General features: G+C 47.4%; 1 protein-coding gene and 1 long non-coding RNA gene across 5 annotated transcripts in view; one reads left to right on the top strand and one right to left on the bottom strand.

The window, feature by feature from the left end:
* The first annotated feature begins 298 nt into the window (after positions 1–298).
* ZNF653 (zinc finger protein 653) overlaps positions 299–16,667 on the top strand; it is a 162,496-nt gene continuing 146,127 nt past the window's right edge. For 3 of the 4 annotated variants that reach the window (XR_014150086.1, XR_014150087.1, XR_014150088.1), the window contains exons 1-2: positions 299–434; positions 5,427–7,994. Coding sequence is in view for 1 of the 4 variants with exons in the window: in XM_081834357.1 (XP_081690483.1) it covers positions 5,478–7,310 (1,833 nt within the window). In the remaining 3 variants the exon portion in view is untranslated. Of the gene's footprint in view, positions 435–5,426; positions 8,436–16,667 lie in introns of those variants that run through there. The other variant, XM_081834357.1, reaches the window with a different exon arrangement.
* Positions 7,672–9,391, bottom strand: LOC309326128. Its single transcript, XR_014150182.1, has 2 exons — positions 8,501–9,391; positions 7,672–8,184 (listed from the first exon to the last, which is right to left on the bottom strand). It is a non-coding gene; the product is annotated as an uncharacterized lncRNA (long non-coding RNA).

Genomic DNA, 16,667 nt, shown 5'->3' with positions numbered 1-16,667 from the left:
ATGTGCATGTAGGCAGGGCTGCAATTCTCACAACACCCTGAAAAAGGGAGGGGGAATTGCACACTCCAAAATAAAAATAAAATAAAATTGCAATATTTATTTTTTGGCAGATGCAAATCAGGGCGGGCAGAGGCTGAAGTCTGCAGGGCGACCTTTTCCTGGAGTTACCCTAGAGGCGTGGGAAAAGTGAGGGGAGGGAGACTACCTAGATTTTTGGCTGGGGGGGGGGGGGGAATGGAAACGGTTGCTGGGCAGGAAAGAGGGAACCAAAGAGCTGCGGAACGGAAGGTGCTTGCTGCTTGCAGCTTGCGGGCGCAGACGAGCCAGCTGCACCAGCTGTGGTTGCACTTTCTGCTGGGGAAGAGGAGAAATGGAGTCCCTGCATGTCCTGGAGCTCTATAGTGGCATTGGAGGAATGCACCAGGCGCTGAAAGGTATTTTGGACCATGCATGCAAGCTGCAGCAGTATCCCTGCCTCCAGAGCATCCTTTGCAAGGCTTGGCTTCCGGGCTGGGGAGGAGAAAGATGCTCAGATCAGGAATAGGAAAAACAAGATTTTCTCCTCTCCCAGTCAGGGCTTTTGGAGACAGTTTTCAGGGGCCTTCAAAATATTGCTGTGGTTCGGCTTTCCTTCTCTCTCTGTCCAGCTTCCAGCTTCAGTTGCAAACTCCAGAGTTTGCTTGTGTTGCCGGAACACTTGTTTTATCCCTACTGGAAGGCTTCCAAATTTTATTGTTATCCATGTTTTTATACTGTATTTTATTTTTATCCATGTTTTTATACTGTATTTTATGCTGCTTTTATAATTCAGGGTTTTAAATTTGTTGTTAGCTGCCCTGAGCCCGGTTTTTGAACCAGGAAGGGCAGGGTATAAATAAAAAATTATGATTATGATTATTATGATTATTATTTCCCCACTCCCCTTGCACTTGTGCTGTTAACAGGAGGTCCAAGACACAGAAAATACGCAGGAAAGGGGTCCTCACACACACACACACCCGCCCTTCAAACATGGGGAATTTCCCCTCAATTTGTTTTCTGGACGTTGCTAAAAGAGTTTTGTATTAGCTTCCTGTTTAAGCCTTGTCGCCGTAAATGGCAAAGATTTGCAACGCAGGTGAGCGAGTGGAGAAAGGATGGAGCCGAATCGATGCTCCTATGCCTGGCCCCAGGAAGCTAGCATTTTCTTGTAGGTTAAGTAGATTTTGTGCACCCGACGAGATAAGTTTGGAAATTTATCTTGGCACTTCCTAGAGTCATTCTTCAAACACAGGAAACTTTCTACTGTGGGTTGGAGAGCGAGTCCATCAAGGCCTGTATGGCTGGTTTCCATATGCTACAGCTGCTCTCAAATCCCTAGCGTATTTATAGCACTTTTGTGTCTGTAATCTGTTGGGCTTAAGAGTCTAGATGTGTCAGTCGTGCTCTTGGAACAACTTTTGAAATCCAAAGGTAAAGGGTAAAGGGACCCCTGACCATTAGGTCCAGTCGTGGCCGACTCTGGGGTTGGGGCGCTCATCTCGCTTTATTGGCCGAGGGAGCCGGCGTACAGCTTCCGGGTCATGTGGCCAGCATGACTAAGCCGCTTCTGGCGAACCAGAGCAGCGCACGGAAACGCTGTTTAACTTCCTGCTTGCACTTGGACGTGCTTTCGAACTGCTAGGTTCGCAGGAGCAGGGACCGAGCAACGGGAGCTCATCCTGTCGCGGGGATTCAAACCGCCAACCTTCTGATTGGCAAGTCCTAGGCTCTGTAGTTTAACCCACAGCGCCACCCGCGTCCCTGAATTTAGTATAAATGTAGGTTTGGGGTTTTTTAAAAAACATTGCTGCTGTTTTATTGGTTTATTGTATAGTTTGCATTCTGTTCTTAAGGGGCAAGGGGCAAGGCTGCCTGGGAGTGCCACATAACTCCGTATATCCTAGAAGACGAGTCGAAACAATGGGTACACCTGGAGAGAGACACAGTTGAAAATACCCCCATCACGTCATTCCCATTCCTCCCAAACTAACCGAGGAAAAAACCCACAACGCTAAACAGGTTCACACAGACCACGCTTAAAGCAGGGAAGAAGTAGGTTAACTGCCCCCAATCCCATCCCCACTAATTCCCCTGGAGGCGGTTGGAGGATGGATGGCAGCTAACGGATTGAGGATGAATCCTGACAAGACAGAAGTATTGTTTTTGGGGGACAGGGGGCGGGCTGGTGTGGAGGACTCCCTGGTCCTGAATGGGGCAACTGTGCCCCTGAAGGACCAGGTGCGCTGCCTTGGAGTCATTTTGGACTCACAGCTGTCCATGGAGGCACAGGTCAGTTCTGTGTCCAGGACAGCTGTTTACCAGCTCCATCTGGTTCACAGGATGAGACCCTCCCTGCCCACTGTCTGTCTCGCCAGAGTGGTGCATGCTCTGGTTATCTCCCGCTTGGACTACTGCAATGCGCTCTATGTGGGGCTACCTTTGAAGGTGACCCGGAAACTGCAATTAATCCAGAATGCGGCAGCTAGACTGGGGAATGGGTGCGGCCGCCGAGACCACATAACACCGGTCCTGAAAGACCTGCATTGGCTCCCAGTACACTTCCGAGCACAATTCAAAGTGTTGGTGCTGACTTTTCAAGCCCTAAACGGCCTCGGTCCAGTAGACCTGAAGGAGCGTCTCCACCCCCATCGTACAGCCCAGACACTGAGGTCCAGCACCGAGGGCCTTCTGGCAGTTCCCTCACTGCGAGAAGTGAGGTTACAGGGAACCAGGCAGAGGGCCTTCTCAGTGGTGGCACCTGCCCTGTGGAACGCCCTCCCATTGGATGTCAAAGAAATAAACTACCTGACTTTTAGAAGACATCTGAAGGCAGCCCTATTTAGGGAAGTTTTTGATGTTTTATTGTGCTTTAATGTTCTGTTGAAAGCCGCCCAGAGTGGCTGGGGAAACCCAGCCAGATAGGTGGGGTAGAAATAATAAATTATTATTTATTATTATTAATCTGTGGCATTTAAAATTCTGTGTTTTTTTTGTTTTGTTTTGGCTCTGTTGGGGCTGGGGATTAGTTTAATTTTAGCATAATTGTAAATTATTATTATTATTAGGTTCTACTGTTTCATTGGTTTGTTGTATGGTTTGTGTTCTGTTCTTAAGGGGAGAGGGTCAGGGCTGCCTGGTGTGGGCCCCAGCCAACAGAATGGCTGGGGCAAGTTCCACGGGGGGGGGATGCACTGGGACACCCGATCTCAGTGATCACGGGCAGGAGGAGGAGTTACGCTAAGACCAGACCACATCATTACTGAGGAGGCAGGTTTAGTCATTGTTTGAAGACTATCCCTGCCTCTGGGTCTGTCTTGAGTGGAGGGATACCGGAATCAACAAGGCAGACCCACATGACCTGAAGGTGCTGCTGTGCAATGCCAGGTCAATGATTCACAAGGCAGCTGTCATCCATGACTTGATCATGGATGGAGGACTTGACCTGGCATGTGTGACAGAGAAACACATGGAAAGACTGTGCCACCTTCTGGCATGTGTTTGAGTGTGTGGCCAAAAATGACAGCAAGTACAGTCATACTTCTTGTTACATTTGCTTCAGGTTAAATCTTTTCAGGTTGCGTCCCATGGTGACCCAGAAGTACCGGAAAGGGTTAACTCCGGGTTTCGCTGCTCGCACAGACGCGGGTTGTGTTCTGCTCATGTTGTGAACGGGGCTCCGGAACGGATCCTGTTCACAACCAGAGGTATGGAATACAGTGGTACCTCAGCTTAGAACTTAATTCATTCCGGAGGTCCGTTCTTAACCTGAAACTGTTCTTAACCTGAGGTACCACTTTAGCTAATGGGGCCTCTTGCTGCCGCTGCGCCGCGGGAGCACGATTTCTGTTCTCATCCTGAAGCAAAGTTCTTAACCTGAGGTACTGTTTCTGGGTTAGCAGAGTCTGAAACCTGAAGCGTATGTAACCCGAGGTACCACTGTACTTTATCTCTCCAAACTCCTGGGTAGCATATTTTAGCACCATCTTTGTGTCAGGACTAACTTATCAAGCACCAAATCTGACATCTCTAAATTAAAACCAGACAGAGCTCACAGGTGTGACAACATACTCCCTGAATTGCTGAAAGCAAACATTAGGTTGGTGGGTTCCTATACTTGCATCTTTATTCACATGTACTGACCACATATGACATATACCTTAGGACTGGGGTATAATCCCAATTCACAAAAAAGTGAAATACCAGACCCAGCAAACTATAGACCAGTGTTTCCCAACCTTGGGTCTCCAGCTGCTGTTGGACTACAATTCCCATCATCCCTGACCATTGGTCTTGCTAGCAAGGGATGATGGGAGTTGTAGTCCAAAAACAGCTGGAGACCCAAGGTTGGGAAACACTGCTATAGACCAATCAGTCTCCTGAGTGTAACCAGCACACTAAATGCCTTGCACCTGCAGGAGAAACTATTAGACTGGACAGAGCAAGAAAACATCCTCAAAGATGAGCAAGCTAGTTTCAGAGTGGGATGATCCACAGTTGATCGGGGACCAATGCTTCAATTTATTGCTGAAAAGTCAGCAACTAGAGAAGGCCTGCATGCTGCATTTATTGACTTTAAATCAGCCTTCGATTCAATTCCCAGAAGCAGGTTATAGGGAGAGTTTGAGGCTACTAACCTTGATAAGACTCTGCTCACACTCTATGAAAACACACATTTGAAAGTCAGATGCAGTCATGCTGGTTGGTTAACAAGTCTCCACCCCCATCGTTCTGCCCGGATGCTGAGGTCCAGCGCTGAGGGCCTTCTGGTGGTTCCCTCCCTGCGAGAAGCCAAGTTACCGGGAACCAGGCAGAGGGCCTTCTCGGTAGTGGTGCCCTCCCTGTGGAACGCCCTCCCACCAGATGTCAAAGAAAAAAACAACTGACTTTTAGAAGACATCTGAAGGCAGCCCTGTTTAGGGAAGCTTTTTGATGTATTACGGTATTTTAATATTTTGTTGGAAACGGCCCAGAGTGGCTGGGGAAGCAAAGCCAGATGGGTGGGGTATAAATAATAAATTATTATTATTATTATTATTATTATTATTATTATTATTATTATTATTATTTAATACCCACCTGTAATGGAGTAAGACAGGGGTGTGTCCTGACCACCGCTTTGTCCAATTTTTATATCAATTCCCTTTTCAGTTGTTTTCCTTCATTTCTTTCTCCACCCCCTTTTTGCACTTCTATTGTCTAAATTTTTGGTATCGTTAAAAAAAAGGGGAGAAGATATGATTTCTATTTTTCCTCTATAAACCTTAATAAAAAATTTTACATGAAATTTGATGCTGTGGAGGTTTAGAAAAGAAGTAGCTTGTTTTCTAGCAAGTTAATTTTAATTCTCATCCATCCCAAGAAATTGCAACCATCTGCTCAAGTCAAGTTTCCCATTCTCTCTACAGAAGTGCAATTGCACTAGGACAACAACGGGCCTCCTTAGCTACCGGCCAGGGATGAGCGACTCTGAGCATGGCCCGGCCACGGGCGACGAGGACGGCGGGGAACCCGAGGAGGAAGAGGAAGAGGAAGAGGAGGAAGCCTCTGCCAGAGATGGAGACCCAGCACAGGGGAGCCGGAAAGTCCGGGGTGGCCGCAAGGCCCGGGGTAGGCCGCGGCTCACAGAGTCCGACCGAGCCCAGCGCCGCCTCGAGTCCCGGAAGAAATACGACATGCGGCGCGTCTACCTGGGCGAGTCCCACGGCCCCTGGTCGAACCTGAGGCAGCGCAGCGGCTGGAGCGACGCCAAGCTGGCCGCATACTTGCTGGGCCTGGAACGGGAGCAGCGGGCCGGGCGCCGAGGGAAACTCTGGGAGCAGCTGCCGTACGAGCCGCAAAGGAAGAAGCGAAGGCGTCGGAACGTGAACTGCCTGAAGAACATCGTCATCTGGTACGAAGACCACAAAAACCGCTGCCCCTATGAGCCCCACCTCTCCGAGCTGGACCCCACCTTTGAGATGTACACGACAGCCGTGTGGCAGTGCGAAGCGGGCCACCGCTATTTCCAGGACTTGCACTCGCCTCTCAAGCCGCTCAGCGACTCTGAGAACGAGGGCGGACATGCCGGAAGCTGCGGGAATTCCGACGAGAGCTCCAGCTCGGAGGCCGAAGAGCGGTCAGAGGGCCGGACGCAGCAGCAGCCAACAGAAAATAAGGAGGGCGAGAGCGCCAGCGGGCTCATAACTCGGGACGGCATCCACATTCCGTTTGAGCACCATATTGAGAACCTGGCGTCAGAGCAGGGGCCTGGCGTGTGCCCACCCCTCGGCGGCCCACAGACGATGGAAACTGTGGTGTGCGTTCCGGTACCGGTGCAGATGAGTTCGGGCCACGGGACTCTCTTTGACAACGTGACGCCAGAGACGCTTAGCGAGGTGGTGGCCAGCTGTCCCGTTCAAGGTGTGGCGCAGGGCTCACAGGTGATCATCATCGCTGGGCCTGGCTATGATGCCCTCACGGCCGAGGGCATCCAGCTGAACGTCACCAGCACGGGCGCAGAGGAGCTGCCCTGCGCCATGATTGAGGGTGTGGCAGCGGCCTACACTCAGACGGAGCCTGGGAACGGACAGGCCAGTAGCATGGAGAGTGTGGAATACATCGAAACCAAACGAGAAAACGAGGAGCTTTTGGAGCTCAAAAAGGAGGAGCCGCAGCCCCCGGCGGAAATAAGGACGCCCTGTGAGCCAGAGCCAGACCCTGAGAGTGTGGGGCTGGAAGCAGAGGAGGAGACCGAGGGCATCAACATGTCCTCCATCATCTACGAGATTCCAAAGGAGCCCGAGAAGAGGCGGAGGAGCAAAAGGGGCCGTGTGATGGATGCCGACGGCATGCTGGAGATGTTCCATTGCCCCTATGAAGGGTGCACCCAGGTGTATGTAGCACTTAGCAGTTTCCAGAACCACGTTAACCTCGTCCACCGGAAGGGGAAGACAAAGGTGTGTCCCCACCCAGGTTGCGGCAAGAAGTTCTACCTTTCCAACCATCTCCGGAGACACATGATCATCCATTCCGGAGTCCGCGAATTCACCTGCGAGACCTGCGGGAAATCCTTCAAGCGCAAGAACCACCTGGAAGTCCACCGCCGGACACACACAGGGGAGACGCCTCTCCAGTGCGAGATCTGCGGTTACCAGTGCCGGCAGCGAGCGTCTCTCAACTGGCACATGAAGAAACACACCTCGGAGGCCCAGTACAACTTCACTTGCGAGCACTGCGGAAAGCGCTTTGAGAAACTGGACAGCGTCAAGTTCCACAAGCTAAAGAGCCACCCGGATCACAAAGCTGCCTGATCCAGACTTTATTTATTTATTATCGGCCCATGACAGGTTCTGAGCCAACGGAGGGCCCTTCTTTGCACATTCACAGCTGGGGATGGGATGTGTGGTACCTGCAGCAGGGAATTGCATCCCATAATCCAGGGGTAGGCAAACTAAGGCCCAGGGGCCGGATGCGGCCCAATCTCCATCTCAATCCGGCCCACGGACAGTCCAGGAATCAGCGTGTTTTTTACATGTGCTTTTATTTAAAATGCATCTCTGGGTTATTTGTGGGGCCTGCCTGGTGTTTTCACATGAGTAGAATGTGTGCTTTGATTTCAAATGCATCTCTGGGTTATTTGTGGGGCATAGAAATTCGTTCATTTTTTTCCCCTTCAAAGTATAGTCCGGCCCATCACACAGTCTGAGGGACGGTGGACCGGCCCACGGCTGAAAAAGCTTGCTGACCCCTGAGTGTGGCGTGCACCAGCTTTTTAAGAGCAGATGGTGACAGACTTCAAGTTTTTGTTCTGTTGTGCAGGTGTTCTCAGGTATCGGGGTGGAGCGGTGGGGAATTGTTCAAAACAGCATCAGATCTGGAGATTGTGGTGCTACAGCTCTCCATGAGACGGGAAATGATGCTGTATTAATAGACAAGAAGAATATTAGCCAATTAAACTACCAGTACAGTGGTACCTTGGGTTACATACGCTTCAGGTTACAGACTCCGCTAACCCAGAAATAGTGCTTCAGGTTAAGAACTTTGCTTCAGGATGAGAAGAGAAATCGGGCTCCGGCGGCAGCGGGAGGCCCCATTAGCTAAAGTGGTGCTTCAGGTTAAAAACAGTTTCAGGTTAAGAACGGACCTCCGGAACGAATTAAGTACATAACCAGAGGTACCACTGTACTTTGTTTGCTGCTAAACAGCACCCTTGCTTGTCTGGGAATTTGATGCTTGGGTCTGAGGTAGGAGGGTCCAATTTGCCTACCACTACAGTGGTACCTCAGGTTACAGATGCTTCAGGTTACAGACTCCCCTAACCCAGAAATATTACCTCGGGTTAAGAACTTTGCTTCAGGATGAGAACAGAAATTGCGTAGCAGCGGTGTGGTGGCAGTGTGAGGCCCCATTAGCTAAAGTGGTGCTTCAAGTTAAGTGCAGTTTCAGGTTAAGAACGGACCTCCGGAACGAATTAAGTTCTTAACCCAAGGTACCACTGTACTTACTAGAGAGGCTGACTTCAGTGGGAAAACTATATCGGATTCACATGACGGGTTTGTATCTATTGACTACAATACAAGATGACTCTGGCTGGGGGGGTGGAGTGCTGTACAAAAGTAGGCAATGTTACAAAGCTAGAAGAATGAGATAAACTCAAGAGTGATAACGAACAGTACGAGAAAATACAGTGGTACCTCGGGTTACATACGCTTCAGGTTACATATGCTTCAGGTTACAGACTCCACTAACCCAGAAATAGTGCTTCAGGTTAAGAACTTTGCTTCAGGATGAGAACAGAAATTTTGCTCCGGCGGCGCAGCGGGAGGCCCCATTAGCTAAAGTGGTGCTTCAGGTTAAGAACAGTTTCAGGTTAAGAACGGACCTCCGGAACGAATTAAGTACTTAACCCGAGGTACCACTGTCATAATAGTAATTGGGACCCTCAGTTGGGGGGGACGGGAAGTTATCACTGAAATTACGACGTGATGAAATTCATGTATCTTTTGAAAGCTCTGTATCTTTTTGATTTTGCGCCTATGATTTGTACATAAAAATAAAGCATTAAAAAAAGAGACTACAATACAGGATGACTCTTTGGCTGGAAAAAGAAGAACTGCAAATACTAATTTAACAATTTAAACACATTGGTTTGCAATTACATGGCTATCTGGAGTAGAACCCTTAATCATCTGAACAACTAGAGGTGCCCCAAAATACAGGGACACAGCACACACCTGGGTTGAAGAGAGACCTTATTGATTATTTTGAGTTGATTAATTTAACTGGAATAACCTCCCACATAAACATGTTTGGTTTCAAGGGAGTAGGGCTGGGTGCTGGGAATTAAAAACTCCAGCAGTTATTGTTTGTGGTGTCTTAGGGGTCCTGTACTTTTACATGTAGCATGGAATACAGTGGTGCCCCGCAAGACGAACGCCTCGCAAGATGGAAAACCCGCTAGACGAAAGGGTTTTCCGTTTTGGAGGCACTTCGCAAAACGAATTTCCCTATGGGCTTGCTTCGCAAGACGAAAATGTCTTGCAGTTCCTGCGGGGTTTTTTCCCTCCCCCCCCCTTTTCCTAAGCCCTAAGCCGCTTCTCAGCTGATCCGCTAAAAGCCGCTAAACCAGTAATAGCGCTAATCCGCTAAACTGTCAATGGGCTTGCTTCGCAAGACGAAAATCTGCTATACGAAGAGCCTCACGGAGCGGATTAATTTCGTCTTGCGAGGCACCATTGTAGCATGGAAATAAAGTTTACTTGAAGTTTTCAATGGCTGCAGATTTAAAAAGCCAGGACTTTACTATTTCCCAGTGTGACCACTTCACAGCTGTCCATGGAGGCGCAGGTCAATTCTGTGTCCAGGGCGGTTGTTTACCAGCTCCATCTGGTACGCAGGCTGAGACCCTCCCTGACTGCGGACTGTCTGGCCAGAGTGGTGCATGTTCTGGTTATCTCTTGCTTGGACTACTGCAATGCGCTCTATATGGGGCTGCCTTTGAAGGTGACCCGGAAACTGCAATTAATCCAGAATGCGGCAGCTAGACTGGTGACAGGGAGTGGCCGCCGAGACCACATAACACCAGTCCTGAAAAACCTGCATTGGCTCCCAGTACGTTTCCGAGCACAGTTCAAAGTGTCGGTGCTGACCTTGAAAGCCCTAAACGGCCTCGGTCCAGTATATCTGAAGGAGCGTCTCCACCCCCATCGTCCAGCCCAGACACTGAGGTCCAGCTCCAAGGGCCTTCTGGCGGTTCCCTCCCTGTGAGAAGTGAGGTTACAGGGAACCAGGCAGAGGGCCTTCTCAGTGTTGGCACCCACCCTGTGGAACACCCTCCCTTCAGATGTCAAGGAAATAAACAACTACCTGACTTTTAGAAGACATCTGAAGGCAGGCCTGTTTAGGGAAGCTTTTAACATTTGATGAATTATTATATTTTGATATTTTGCTGGAAGCTTCCCAGAGTCGCTGGGGAAATCCAATCAGATGGGTGGGGTATAAATAAATTATTATTTCCTCAGCCCCTTTCCGTTTTTACTGTGATTTTATTGGTGTTAGCCGCCCTGAGCCTGGCTCTGGCGAGGGAGGGCGGGGTATAAATAAAAAATATTATTATTATTATTACTAGAGCAGTTGACTAGCAGTTTTATTTAAGCAACAGCAATAAGCACAACTGAGTTTATGGAGGACATAATTGTTAACTAAATGATTAAAAAGTGGTGGTCTTCTTCTTAAATCGACTCTCCTGACTGTTCCCTGCTTGAATTCTAGCAAGCGGAATCCCTGCCAAAATTGTGGCCGCCGTTGATGTGAACACAGTGGCCAATGAGGTTTACATTCACAACTTCCCTGCCACACCACTGTGGCCTAAGACGATCGAGGTGAGTAGAATCATAGAATCCTAGAGTTGGAAGAGACCACAAGGGCCATGGAGTCCAACCCCCTGCCAAGGAGGAAACGCCATCAGAGCACTCCTGACATATGGTTGTCAAGCCTCTGCTTAAAGACCTCCAAAGAAGGAGACTCCACCACACTCCTTGGCAGCAAATTCCACTGTCCAACAGCTCTTACTGTCAGGAAGTTCTTCCTAATGTTTAGGTGGAATCTTCTTTCTTGTAGTTTGGATCCATTGCTCCGTGTCCGCTTCTCTGGAGCAGCAGAAAACAACCTTTCTCCCTCCTCTATGGGACATCCTTTTATATATTTGAACATGCCAAATATATCGGAACGATATATCGGAACGATGCCAAAATTCCCTTGCCAATTTGGAGCTCTGATCTCAGTCCGGGTCGAACTGACAGATCAGGATGAGTAAGAAAGCAAACTGGGTGTTTCCACCAAAGCCACAGGGACCTGTGTTGCTGGTTAACTTTGAGGCTGGATTACTGTAAAGCCGTCTTATGTGGGGCTGCCCTTGAACGCAGATCAGACATTGAAGTTGGTACCTTATGTTGCAGCAGTGGCGTAGCGTGGGTTGTCAGCACCCGGGGCAAGGCAAGTAATTTGCGCCCCCTAACCCTAACCCCCAGATGTTGCGCCCGGTGCGGCTGGCCCCCCCTGCACCCCCCACGCTATGCCACTGTGTTGCAGATAGGGTGGCGGTCAGGGCCGGATTTAGGTTTGATGCGGCCCTCAGCTCCTGAAGGTAATGGGGCCCTTTCTATGTCCAGCTGTCCTTTGTCAACAACAAATTGTCACTGTTTTTTGTGTTGAATATATGCTAATTTATGGACCCAACAGGTATCTAAAGCCATTTGCACATGCAGAATGTAGGCACCCTATATATAGAAAGGAGCAAACCAGTGATATTTTAGGGAGCAGGCTAGCAGGCGGGGCCCCTGACTTCCATCATAGCCTACACAACACAAATAGTAAAATAATAATATTTTATTTATATCCCGCCCTCCCCAGCCGAAGCCAGGCTGAGAGCAAACAAAACACTGTTGCTGTATGTAGGTTTTATTTTATTTATTTTATTATCTTTTTGGGGGGGGCCCCCAAGAGAGTGGGGCCCTAAGCTATAGCTTGTTCAGCTTATATATAAATCCAGCACTGGACGGCCTGCTGTGAACACAGATCACTCGCCCTTAAAGAACTGTGTTCACTGCTGGTTCAGTCCCCGTATGGGACAGCTCAGCAGCATATTCCTGCATTTCAGGGGGTTGGATTGGATGATCTCCAGGGTCCCCTCCAAGTGTACAATTCTATTAACTCTATGACTGCCAAGAACTTTTGTTTGACAACTCTCTTAAAAATGCAGTGTTTTCTTCTTACAGCCGTTTAAATTTTAACAATGTTTTGAAAGGTTTCTAATCTATTTTTATTTTATTTTATTTTTGTAAGCTTCCACTGTTAATCTCGTTGGAATAATTTTGGAGCTATTTCTGCTGTTCTCTTAAAGGGATTAGCTAATAAAATTCTGGGCTATGCACAGTCCTACTGGCCCTTTGACGGGACTTAACCGCAACTGCAAAGAACATCGTCTGTGTCTTAGAGAACGGCTATCCTTATGACAAAACATCTGGATTTAGCGGCGTTACTTTTATAAGCTAAAGCGGCAACATGCAAAATAGAATGTGAACACATGCTATTTTAACACAGAAGGAAAGAATGAAAGCCCTTGTGGCTTAGGGCCCTCATATTTATGGGATCGCCTCTCCTGGTCTGCCCCACCGTGGACCTTAAGGTCCATGAATAACCATAGTTTAGAGGTCCCGGGCCCTAAGGAAGTCAGATTATCCTCCACCAGGGCCAGGGCCTTTTCAGTGATGGCTCCGACTTGGTGGAATGCTCTGCCCCATGAGACCAGGGCCCTGCAGGATTTAACCTCCTTCCATCGGGTCTGTAAGACAGAGCTACTCTGCCTGGCTTTCAATTTGAACTTAGCCTGGTCTTTTATTTCCCTTTCTTCCCTCCCCTTCCCCTTTTTATGAAGATTACACGCTCTGGGATACCACAGCTAATTCTCCCCTGGTCTCCTCACTGGCCCAAATAGGACTAATTTAGCCAGCTAGCCCTGGTGATCATCTAATGTTTATTGGATGGATTTCCCCCTAAATTGATTTTTGAATTCTGAATTTATTATTATTCATGTTTTATGCCATATTTTATGTTGTTTTTTCTTGCATCAATTAAGTGTTTTAAATTTGTTGTTAGCCGCCCTGACCCCTTTTTTTCTGAACCGGGAAGGGCGGGGTATAAATAGAAAAATATTATTATCCTATTCATAATGTAAAATGCCTAACTGATTTATTTATTTAGGGAATATCACTGAAGGACTTTGACAGGTTGTCTTTTGATATGATCTTGATGAGCCCTCCTTGCCAACCCTTTACGAGGTGCGTGTTTCAAATTCCATGTTTCTGTTTAAAAAGAGAGGAAAATATGCGCTGATGTATATCTTACAATATTAAATGCTTCCAGAAGGGATATCGGATAGCTTGACTTCTTTTTCATTTAAGGTTTTTTTTTTAAAATGAAGTACAATAGTACAAAAATTAATGACATTTAATAAAGTAAAAAAAACCCAAAACTGTTAGATGAAAGGGAATGAAAGCAGAAATGTGAACAGCTGAGTTACTGGCCGTCAGATTTGTGTTGGTCACCTGTTAGGCTGGGAATAGGGAGATCTCCTGTACATTGTACCAGGCAAATGATAAAACCTATAGATATATATGGTGGCATACAAATTTAATAAATAAATACTAATAAATTTAATTAACAAATATTAAGTTTTACTTGCCGTCGACCCACTGAGAGTGATCTCTCTAAGTTAGGCATGTCTGTTAATTCCAAGGGTCTAGCCTGAGTAGGGCTTCCACACAAAACTGTTATTTCTGTGAAATGAAAGATGGAATAAATTCTCCAGTCAGAACTCAAAGCTGCATGCAAGAAAGTTAAGTCACGTTTGCCAATAGCTTTGATTCTGCTCTCTTCCTTCTCTGCAGAATCGGCCGACAGGGCGATGTTTCGGACCCCAGGACCCGGAGCTTTCTCTATATTCTGGATATTCTTCCCAGGTAATCAACTCAAAAGTGACTTTCCTGAAGGCGATTTCCCTCCTCTAGATATTCTGAAATACACACAGAAATACTGCTCTGTAAGCAAACCGTTTTGTGCAGCCTCTCCAACCCTGAGAAGAGTCTAGTTTGGGTGGGTAATGTTACCTGGAAGTCTGCAAACACACTTCTAATCTTCGCTGGCTAAGCATCTCTGAGTGACGCTGCAAGCTCTCAAATACACAGGATCAGTATTCAGATTCCACTACTCTTGTGTTACTGAAATAACGATCACATGCTTTCTTTGCCTGGGGCCCCTGATCTTAGAAATGCTGAATTTTTAAATTATTATTATTATTATTATTATTATTATTATTATTATTATTATTATCTGGTCATCTTTTGAGAGAAATGTGCTGCCGCACTGTTCAGATGTCAAATGCAGAAGGCATCTTAGTTTAATGGAAATGTTGATCCAAACCTTCTCGCTTTATTAACTATCCTTTATAAACAAATTCTTTTGCAGACTAGCCAAGCTACCCAAATATTTACTTTTGGAAAACGTCAAAGGCTTCGAAACATCTTCTGCTAGGTATGGTGAAATATACCGAGTCGCAAAGTGATTTCATGTTCTTTGTTTCAGCTTGTAAACAGTGAATGAAATTCCCCCCAAACCTCAGGCTTTATATACATTATTTACACAATGGGTCCCGTCTGATTGGCTAGTTCTGCTTCCCTCCTGGAGTCTGATTGGGCTGCTCCTGCAGACCAATCAGGTTGTTGCATTCTAGGATCCTATCTACCTATTGTTCTAGGATCCAAGATCAGTACATAACATTTGGTGGAATTACTTATTTGCTGGAGGGGTGGGAGATAATCACAGAAATGATGCAAAAGGTCTTTTCAGGCTGAAAAATGCTGTTTTCTGGGGGGGGGGGAGATTTCACATAGAAAATATAATATTTGCATTGGAAGGAGGCTTTTGGTGGTCATCTAAGTCCGGGTGACTCAGCGCAACAGTTTGCTAGCAGAAAATATACATAGCACAACACCTGAGGCATTTAACTTGTCATAGTCCAATTCATAGTTTTTTAATATGCATATATGTATTGTATTGCCAGAGATGAACTCATACGAACACTAGAGAAGTGTGGATTTACGTATCAAGAATTTCTCTTATCTCCAACTTGCGTGAGTAATGTCATAACCAAAAATTAATCAAACTCTGAAAGTTCCATTGTAGATCTATGCTTTTAGTGTGTGAAAAAGATGATTGGGTAGTCAGTCTTTTTACGTAGTGTTACTGCGGGGTCAGAAATGATTATTGATCCTGTTTTTATATAAAATAACCAGCTATATTCGCTTCTGTGTTAAATTGTGCTTGCTGTCTCTGTTTCCCTGTTGGAGAATCTATCAGAAAGCCAGTCTGCAGTCCATCAATCTGCCCTTTTGGAGTTGAATTTCTCCCGTTGTCTATTTGTTAGTAAAGGTAAAGGGACCCCTGACCATTAGGTCCAGTCACAGACGACTCTGGGGTTGCAGCGCTCATCTCGCATTATTGGCCGAGGGAGCCGGCGTACAGCTTCCGGGTCATGTGGCCAGCATGACTAAGCCGCTTCTGGCAAACCAGAGCAGCACATGGAAATGCCGTTTACCCATAACTGTAAACCTTTCCCTTTTTAAAAGGGTAATTCCCTTATTCCGAATAGGATTCCTTGCAAGAAAAGGGCAAAGTTGACAGCTATGCATTTACCTTCCCGCCGGAGTGGTACCTATTTATCTACTTGCACTTTGACATGCTTTCGAACTGCTAGGTGGGCAGGAGCAGGGACCGAGCAACGGGAGCTCACCCCGTCGCGGGGATTTGAAATGCTGACTTTCTGATCAGCAAGTCCTAGGTTCTGTGGTTTAACCCACAGTGCCACCCATGTCCGAGGGGGGTATATAGGTAAAGGTAAAGGGACCCCTGACCATTAGGTCCAGTCATGGCCGACTCTGGGGTTGCGGCGCTCATCTCGCTTTATTGGCTGAGGGAGCCGGCGTACAGCTTCCGGGTCACGTGGCCAGCATGACTAAGCCACTTCTGGCGAACCAGAGCAGCCCACGGAAACGCCGTTTACCTTGCTGCTGGAGCGGTACCTATTTATCTACTTGCACTTTGACGTGCTTTTGAACTGCTAGGTGGGCAGGAGCAGGGACCGAGCATTGGGAGCTCACCCCATCATGGGGATTTGAAACGCCGACCCCCTATCGGCAAGCCCTAGGCGCAGTGGTTTAACCCACGACACCACCTGCGTCAATTTGTTAGGGACTCATTAATTACCTCTTACCAGCTCTTGTTTGGAATGAGTTAAGGCAGGGGTCTATATCAGGGGTCAGCAACCTTTTTCAGCTGGGGGCCGGTTCACCGTCCCTCAGACCATGTGGTGGGCTGGACTATATTTTGAAGAAAAAAATGAATGAATTCCTGTGCCCCACAAATAACCCAGAGATGCATTTTAAATAAAAGGACACATTCTACTCATGTAAAGACACGCTGATTCCCGGACTGTCCGCTGGCCAGATTTAGAAGGCGATTGGGCCGGATCCGGCCCATGGGCCTTAGGTTGCCTACCCCTGTGTTATGGAGTCATTTTTTGCTCAAGGCCTGTAGATAGCCTGGGACAATTT

This window comes from Podarcis erhardii (assembly GCF_964252035.2).
Source record: "Podarcis erhardii genome assembly, chromosome: 12".
Classification (NCBI taxonomy): domain Eukaryota; kingdom Metazoa; phylum Chordata; class Lepidosauria; order Squamata; family Lacertidae; genus Podarcis; species Podarcis erhardii.
The sequence above is the reverse complement of the archived record's forward strand: the minus strand, read 5'-3'. Positions and strand labels throughout refer to the sequence as shown.